At 41.3% G+C, this 9,710-nt stretch overlaps 1 protein-coding gene across 1 annotated transcript; it reads right to left on the bottom strand.

The window, feature by feature from the left end:
- Positions 1-3,708: 3,708 nt before the first annotated feature.
- On the bottom strand, positions 3,709-8,351 carry LOC110491297 (leucine-rich repeat, immunoglobulin-like domain and transmembrane domain-containing protein 2). The gene is made up of 3 exons (XM_021564650.3): positions 8,130-8,351; positions 7,078-7,865; positions 3,709-6,047 (listed from the first exon to the last, which is right to left on the bottom strand). The coding sequence occupies exons 1-3, from the start codon at positions 8,240-8,242 to the stop codon at positions 5,200-5,202; spliced, it is 1,749 nt and encodes a 582-aa protein (XP_021420325.3). The 5' UTR covers positions 8,243-8,351; the 3' UTR covers positions 3,709-5,199.
- Between the last annotated feature and the right edge of the window lie 1,359 nt (positions 8,352-9,710).

Consider the following 9,710-nt stretch of genomic DNA (forward strand, 5'->3'; position numbering starts at 1 on the left):
TGCTCTTGATCGTATCACTGCTCTTGATCGTATCACTGCTCTTGATCGTATCCCTGCTCTTGATCGTATCACTGCTCTTGATCGTATCACTACTCTTGATCGTATCACTGCTCTTGATCCTATCACTGCTCTTGATTGTATCACTACTCTTGATCGTATCACTGCTCTTGATCGTATCACTGCTCTTGATCGTATCACTACTCTTGATCGTATCACTACTCTTGATCGTATCACTGCTCTTGATCGTATCACTACTCTTGATCGTATCACTGCTCTTGATCGTATCACTACTCTTGATCGTATCCCTGCTCTTGATCGTATCACTACTCTTGATCGTATCACTGCTCTTGATCGTATCACTACTCTTGATCGTATCACTACTCTTGATCGTATCACTGCTCTTGATCGTATCACTGCTCTTGATCGTATCACTACTCTTTAATTAGCTTTACGCATCGCCCTCACAGCCTTTGTCAGAGCTGAAGATAACAATAGACTACAATACTGAAATAATTTTGTGATCTGCAATAAATTACATTAAAAAAAAAATACATGTTTATGTGTAGATGTCAGTGGAGGCTGCTGAGGGGAGGACGGCTCATAATAATGGCTGGAACGGAGCAAATGGAATGGCATCAAACCATGTTTGATGTATTTGGTACCGTTCCACTGATTCCGCTCCAGCCATTCGCATGAGCCCGTCCTCCCCAATTTAAGGTGCCACCAACCTCCTGTGATAGGTACGGTACTATATGTCATTATTCAATCAAAGGCGTGTTGTCGACACGTGCATTGCACTTGACTTTTAAAGATAATTTACACACATGAATGGTCTCAGGATGCTTTACTGTTGGCGTGACACAGGACCGATGGTAGCGCTCACCTTGTCTTCTCCGGACAAGCTTTTCTCCGGACGTCCCAAACAATCGGAAAGGGGATTCATCAGAGAAAATGACTCAGTCCCCAGTCCTCAGCAGTCCAATCCCTGTACCTTTGGCAGAAAATCAGTCTGTCCCTGATGTTTTTCCTGGAGAGAAGTGGCTTCTTTGCTGCCCTTCTTGACACCAGGCCATCCTCCAAAAGTCTTCGCCTCACTGTGCATGCAGATGCACTCACACCTGCCTGCTGCCATTCCTGAGCAAACTCTGTACTGGTGGTGCCCCGATCTCGCAGCTGAATCAACTTTAGGAGACGGTCCTGGCACTTGCTGGACTTTCATGGGTGCCACAACAATTACACCGCTCTCCTTGAAGTTCTTGATGATCCGATAAATGGTTGATTTAGGTGCAAACTTACTGGTAGCAATATCCTTGCCTGTGAAACCCTTTTTGTGCAAAGCAATGATGACGGCACGTGTTTTTTTCAGGTAACCATGGTTGACAGAGGAAGAACAATGATTCCAAGCACCACCCTCCTTTTGAAGCTTCCAGTCTGTTATTCGAACTCAATCAGCATGACAGAGTGATCCCAAGCCTTGTCCTCGTCAACACTCACACCTGTGTTAATGAGAGAATCACTGACATGATGTCATGGTCCTTTTGTGGCAGGGCTGAAATGCAGTGGAAATGTTTTTTGGGGGGATTCAGTTCATTTGCATGGCACAGAGGAGATGTGACAGTTGGAGATTGTCCGAAAATTGCTAAGAGCTGAAGAATCTATATTACTTTCCGTCAGAAGGGTTCACCATAGCAGTTTTTAGTGAAGTGGGGAAAGTGCCTGTGAATAGGGAGTGATTAACAACAGCTTGCACTTCTTCAGATAGGCAATTAAAAACTATTTTGAAGAAGGTTGGGGGGGGGGGGGGGGGGGGTAGGATTGAGAAGGCAGGTAGAAGGCTTAAATTGTGATATAACTTTTCCTGAGCATATCTGTGTCAAATCCATAGTGCCTTTGTGTGGTAGACTAGGGACAATATCATCAAGCTTCTCATCAGATCTTGCTTATGCAGCACACTCATCATATTTAACCTTGGAAGAAAGTTCACATAGGTTTGAGGTAGAATTTATGAGTTTATGGTCCCGTGTAGCTCAGCTGGTAGAGCATGGGGCTTGCAACATCAGTGGTAAGGGTTCAATTCCCACGGGAGGGCCAGTGTTAAAACGGTATGCACTCTGTACTGTAAATTACTCTGGAGAAGAGTGTATGCTAAATTACCTCCACAAACATGAGGCCATCAATGGTTGAGAAGAGCACTCTCAAATTATTCTGATTAAGTTAGAAAAATGAACACGTCTGCAATGTCTAATTGTCTTGTTATACAGGATATGCCAAGTTGCTCTTAGAATATAATAATGGCAACCAAATCTCTCTTAGGGCCCCCAAAAGGCTATAGCCGGCCCCGATTGTCTTCATAAGTGAATGCTGTCCCTGGGTAAACGGGTGATATTAACCCTTTAAACCTTACCATTAACACCCTATTCTACAGTCAAACTGACCTGCTTGACCCTCTCGTCTCTATTCACTCATTCATGGGTAATGCTCACTTAGACATAATTGGCTTTTGTCTTTTGGCGGCTGAGAATGTTGATAGCAAATTCCGGTGAATCTTTCAACTGGGAAACCTGAACATTTTGTGAAAGTTATCTGAATTTTAGGCGTAATAAATTGAAAGACGTAAACTTACGATGATACAAATCAAAGAAGTAGAATATCTTTGACTCCACAATAGATGTGCTTTTATTCAAGACTATACATGTTTTGATCACATTGGCATGTGAAAGACAGATATTTTAGGCAATTGTTGAATACAAAAATACATTCAAGTAAATTAAGGACTAAATTATTTACCCCCTTAATGTGACAGACAATATATATTTTATATAGATTAAAAAAAAAAAAAACTAATATCAGAAATGATCATCTAATGCAGCTTTCAGTAAACTCAGAGAATATCTCATGTTGTCTATTCTCTCTGAGAGACATGGTTAGGATCTATGTGAGACCCAAATGGGACCCTATTCACATTGTAGTGCACTACTTTTTATCAGGGCCCATACGGAGTAGTGCACTACTTTTGTCCACGTCCCATTGGGAGTAGTGCACTACTTTTGACCAGAGCCCATAGGGGTAGTGGGAATAGGGTGGCATTTGGTACACAGGTGTGGTTAAGAGGGTAAAGATCTAGAGAGATACAAAATACAGATTATAAAAAAACTATATATGATAATCTCTTTACCAGTGTATGAATAAACACGCACCAAAACAACGCTTTTACATAACACATCCTTTTGAGTTGTGGTGCTAAAATCAAAGTGTTAGTCTGTGAACATGCACTCCCTTCCTGTTGGCCCTATCCATTGGATGTTTAGAGATCTGCAGGAAGTCCCACAACTAAACCTCTTATACCTATCCTATCCTATAGAATAACTTATCCAGACAAGGGTTACGAAATTACAGTAACTTTCCTAAAATTCCCAGGTTTTCCAGAAATCCTGGTTGGGCAATTGCAGATGTCCTGCTTATTCCCTCCTGATTCCATGAATCTCCAACCAGGATTTCCTGATTCCATGAATCTCCAAACAGGATTTCCTGATTCCATGAATCTCCAACCAGGATTTCCTGATTCCATGAATCTCCAACCAGGATTTCCTGATTCCATGAATCTCCAACCAGGATTTCCTGATTCCATGAATCTCCAAACAGGATTTCCTGATTCCATGAATCTCCACACAGGATTTCTGGAAAACCTGAACATTTTGTGAACGTTACCAGAATTGTACAACCCTAATCCAGACCCTTCAGATTTGTAAACATCAAAAGCTTAAGGTCAATGGGATCTGGGTAGGGAGCAATTAGGATGGTGTTGTCTCAAGTGTCCATCTTCACCCCTAACTCTAATCCCAACAACCTTCACCCCCAAGTCTAATCCTCACCATCCCACCCCCACGATCCCAAAGTGAGTCAAAAACAGGAAAAGAGTAGCAAAGAAGCCTCATACATTACGTAGGTAGTAGTGCAAAGGCTGTATACAGTATGTATTCATGTATATTTAACTGAACCTCTCCTAATGAATGAGTTTCAACGAACCGTGAAGAAATGCAGTCCATTACATTCTGAAGACAAGAACATATGTGCAACTATATTGCATGTACAGAATTAACAGTTTTTTTTTTGTCAGATGAGATGAATTCTCCATTTTTCTTTTAAAACAGAGATCAATCAAGATAAATAGATACAGTATATAAACTCATTAACAATATACTCTTTCTACAGACATGGAGAAAGGCGTTTCACTCTTAACATGACAACTTGAAGCTTAACAAATGTATTTCCTAACGCTTCACTTCACATAAGACTGTTCCCCACTATTACAGATAAGTGTTCCTCTAGACGTCTTGTACACGTTTTAAAACGTTAAACCTACAGCGAATATAGCTTTGTCTCTAGTGGTTGTCTCTAGTGGTTGTCTCTAGTGGTTGTCTCTAGTGGTTGTCTATAGTGGTTGTCTCTAGTGGTTGTCTCTAGTGGTTGTCTCTAGTGGTTGTCTCTAGTGGTTGTCTCTAGTGGATATTTTAAAACGTTAAACCTACAGCTAATATAGCATTGTCTCTAGTGGTTGTCTCTAGTGGTTGTCTCTAGTGGTTGTCTCTAGTGGTTGTCTCTAGTGGTTGTCTCTAGTGGATATTTTTAAACTTTAAACCTACAGCTAATATAGCTTTGCTCTAGTGGTTGTCTCTAGTGGTTGTCTCTAGTGGTTGTCTCTAGTGGATATTTTAAAACGTTAAACCTACAGCTAATATAGCATTGCTCCAGTGGTTGTCTCTAGTGGATGTCTCTAGTGGTTGTCTCTAGTGGTTGTCTCTAGTGGTTGTCTCTAGTGGATATTTTAAAACGTTAAACCTACAGCTAATATAGCATTGCTCCAGTGGTTGTCTCTAGTGGATATTTTAAAACGTTAAACCTACAGCTAATATAGCTTTGCTCCAGTGGTTGTCTTTAGTGGTTGTCTCTAGTGGTTGTCTCTAGTGGTTGTCTCTAGTGGATATTTTAAAACGTTAAACCTACAGCTAATATAGCATTGTCTCTAGTGGTTGTCTCTAGTGGTTGTCTCTAGTGGTTGTCTCTAGTGGTTGTCTCTAGTGGTTGTCTCTAGTGGTTGTCTCTACTCTAGTGGATATTTTTAAACTTTAAACCTACAGCTAATATAGCTTTGCTCCAGTGGTTGTCTTTAGTGGATATTTTTAAACTTTAAACCTACAGCTAATATAGCTTTGCTCCAGTGGTTGTCTCTGGTAGATCTTGTGCTTTTCCCCTGTGGTTGTTTTTTTCGTCTGAGGACTTACTCCTCTTCTTCATCACCTCTTCAGAGTCTCCACAGAGTCCTTCATCGCTGGCGGCCTGGAGGCTGTCGAAGGTCCCCTGTCTCTCCCCATTGGTCCTCAGGGTCTTCTCCTGCCTCCTCCTCCTCTTACACTGCTCCGTACAGCGGTCCAGGCAGCTGAACTTACATCTGGTGTCGGTGGTGCAGGCGTACATCCCCACGGGCACCGCCAGCACCATGGCGCACACGATTACGATAATATGGATGAGCTTCTCCCGTTGTTCCAGCTGACTGATGTCACTTCCTGTTACAAACACGATGCACTGGCCGGCGCGGGGCATCTGGTTCTTCAGCGTTACACACACCTCGTATTTAGTAACCGGTAGGAGGTCGTTGACCGAATAGGTGTTGATGCCCGGGCCGATGTATGTCAACTCCTTTTTGTCAGAGTGGTATTTCCCCAAGTGGATGGTGAACCAGGTCTCTGCAGGGTTGTCCGTCGCCGCGTACCACTCCAGAGTGATGCCGTAGACCGTCTGCTTGGAGATGCGTATGTCAATGTAGACGTTCTCGTCGGCTGAGGCCAGGGGGAATGGGGGCAGAGACATGGCGGCACCGACGGAGGAGGAGGATGCGTTGAAAGACTTGATGTTGACCAGGACACTGACGGAGGAGTTGCCTATGAAGTTGTTGGCGAAGCAGGTGTAAGCGCCTCGGTCCGCCAGGTGAAGGGATGGGATGACCAGCTGAGATCTGATGGTCTCATCGTCCACACGGGTCTCTGAGACTGGAGAGAAAGGAGAATTATGTTACAACTTAATCAACAAGGGTGGATAAAAATCAACATATTGTACATGTATAATATGCAGTACTGTTTATGTTATTTGTTGCATTAGGCATTATTGTTGAGTTTGCCTACAAGAAAGGCAGTGTCATACACTGTTTAAAGCAATCTATAAACATCAATAGCCAACCAAACCCCGTTTCAATCTATAAACACCAATAGCCAACCAAACCCTGTTTCAATCTATAAACATCAATAGCCAACCTGTTTTAATATATAAACACCAATAGCCAACCTGTTTTAATCTATAAACACCAATAGCCAACCTGTTTTAATATATAAACACCAATAGCCAACCTGTTTTAATATATAAACACTAATAGTCAACCAAACCCTGTTTCAATCTATAAACACTAATAGTCAACCTGTTTTAATCTATAAACACCAATAGTCTACCTGTTTCAATCTATAAACACCAATAACCAACCAAACCCTGTTTTAATCTATAAACACCAATAGCCAACCTGTTTTAATCTATAAACACCAATAGTCTACCTGTTTTAATCTATAAACACTAATAGTCAACCAAACCCTGTTTTAATCTATAAACACCAATAGCCAACCTGTTTTAATCTATAAACACCAATAGCCAACCTGTTTTAATCTATAAACACCAATAGTCTACCTGTTTTAATCTATAAACACTAATAGTCAACCAAACCCTGTTTCAATCTATAAACACTAATAGTCAACCTGTTTTAATCTATAAACACCAATAGTCAACAAAACCCTGTTTCAATATATAAACACCAATAGCCAACCAAACCCTGTTTCAATCTATAAACACCAATAGTCAAATGAATGTATGAAATAAACATGCTTTAGCCTACTTGGCTTAAATCCTGTCATCAGAGTGGTGTAGTTATGAGTGACTGACATGTGATATCAGTCACTGGTAAATACCCTACCGCAGCAAAGTCACAGCAATCTAATAGATGGTAGTTTAGAAGTTGCAATTAAATAAAACCTTTACCAGTAAATCCCCGTATAATCTTCAGGCTGTATGACCAGTGGATGGCGGGGTCAGGCCTGGCTTTGACTAAGCACCGGAGGGTTACCTTGTCCCCCAGTGACACCGTCATGTTGCTTTCTGAGGCCGAGGCCTCGGGCTTCATACATGTTTTCAAACCGACTTCGTGGAAGAACTTTCCCGCTCTGGAACTGGGGCCCGTGCACATCAGGTACGAGTTCATCAGAATTAGAGGCGGACTAACACTTTTGATAAACTCTACGAAACCTTTGAGGCGGCAGTCACACAGCCAAGGGTTGTCGTGCAGCGCTAAAACAACGTTGGCCTCTCCACTGCTGGGCTCTGTACCTCCTTTTCTCTCCTGAGCGTTGAGGAGAGGCCAGTTGAGGAAGACATCCCTGGATATGACAGTAAGCTGATTGAAGGATAAGTCTAAATAGGTCAGGCCTGGAAGTTGTCTCAGGGCAGATTCCGGGAGCACGTCTAGTCGGTTATGTTTCAGGTCCAAAATCTTCAGGTTCGGCGTATCCTGGAACGCTGTCCATGGGACTGAACGCAGCTTGTTCCCCTGTAGCCGTAGTTCGGTTAGATTCGTCAGCCCCTCCAGACTCTTGATGTTCATTAGGGTGATGTCGTTGAAATTCAACCACAGAGACACCAAGGCACTAACTTTAGAGAAGGAGCCGCGGGGTAATTCGGTCAGATGAGAATTCTCTATTCGAATTTTACTGAAATCATTTGGAACATTGTCTGGGAGTCGTCCCATGGCTGTTTCCATGCAAAGTAGGGATCTAAAATGAAACAAAATTATGTTGATTAGAGTTATAATTTAATGTTTAAATGAAATAAACAAAACTAGGTTATTTATGTTCTCTTAGAGTAAGTTATCTCTCCACATTGTGCATTGTTAAAACAAGTTCTGAAAAACACCATTGAGTTTAGCAATAGGCTAAAGTCGATCAGTCAATAGGTCTACTGCATAACGTACTGACACGGTAAAGAAACTCGGTACAAAACTAGTTAGCCTACAAAATAATTGACAACAAACAATTTACCTTCCCAAGTTGTCATTTGTGCAAGAGCAGCCGGGTAAACAAGATGTTGATCCAGGAGTAACTCGACAGAATAGCAACGCTATAGTTAAAACTGAATACAAGGTGGCGGCCATATTCCTTTAACAGAAACGCATGTGAAGCATTTGAGCAGGGCATCTCCACCGGGACGGACCGTATAGGTAAAGCTATTACTTTAATCTTCCTAGTGACGCAATTTCTTAAGACCCCAAAGGACATGATAAACACACCGGAGGTTTGTATTTTTAGCAATGAGCCTCATTGACTGACTGTCTATATGTGCCTCTACTAAACATATGTCCACTAATCCCTATGAATTAATGGGAAGGTTTTCAGGAATAATACGACTTGATATTGAATATGTACTGACAGTGACCTGGCCCCAAAAAATAAAAATAGAAATAGATTATCAGGGAGCATAATACGCAATCTATAGATTTGTCTTACTACAAACCAGCTGAGAAAATGGCACCATATACCCAACACCTATTATTTGTATACTGCGTGAAACCAAGGATCACAAAAAAAACAAAGAGCTCGCGGTGCCTTTTTAATTGAGGAACGTTGGAAGAGGTCTTCAGACATACATAGTCTGCAGATGTTAGTGTACAAAGTAAAGGACTTACTGGGGCGGCAGGGTAGCGCGTTGGACTAGTAACCGGAAGGTTGCGAGTTCAAACCCCCGAGCTGACAAGGTACAAATCTGTCGTTCTGCCCCTGAACAGGCAGTTAACCTGTTCCCAGGCCGTCATTGAAAATAAGAATTTGTTCTTAACTGACTTGCCTAGTTAAATAAAGATAAAATAAAGTGACCATGACACAAACAAACACTGGTCTAATGTACTTAATACTGGAAAGTACTACTTAAATCGTTTTTTGGGGTATTTGTACAGATGTTAGTGAACAAAGTAAAGGACTGCAGTGACCATGACAAGGAAACAAGTTGTACACCAAACAAACACTGGTCTAATGTACTTAAGTAAAAATACTGAAAAGTACTACTTAAGTTGTTTTTTGAGGTATTTGTACTCTATTATTTATATGTTTTGCCAGTGTTTACTTTTACTGCACTACATTCTTAAGGAAAATGATGTGCTTTTTACTGCATACATTTTCCCCGACACCCAAAAGTACTCATTACATTTTGAATGCTTAGCAGGACAGGAAAATTGTCTAATTCACACACTTATCAAGAGAGAATTTCTGGTCATCCCTACTGCCTCTGATCTGGCGGACTCACTAAACACAAACTTCGCATGTAAATGATGTCTGAGTGTTGGAGTGTGCCCCTGGCTATCTGCAAATAAAATGGCGCCATCTGGTTTGCTTAATATAAGGAATTTGAAATTATGAATACTTTTACTTGTACTTTTGCTTTTGATACTTAGGTATATTTAAAACCAAATACTTTTAGACTTTTACTCAAGTAGTATTTTACTAGGTCACTTTTACTTGAGTAAAAGGTATCTATACTTTTACTCAGGTATGACAATTGGGTATTTTTTCCAACACTGCACAGAAAACATATCACGTGGCACTATCCATGGTGCTGATCGCAACCAA

The sequence above is a fragment of the Oncorhynchus mykiss genome, chromosome 16 (genome assembly GCF_057628025.1).
Source record: "Oncorhynchus mykiss isolate SJ-2025 chromosome 16, ASM5762802v1, whole genome shotgun sequence".
In the NCBI taxonomy this organism is placed as follows: Eukaryota; Metazoa; Chordata; class Actinopteri; order Salmoniformes; family Salmonidae; genus Oncorhynchus; species Oncorhynchus mykiss.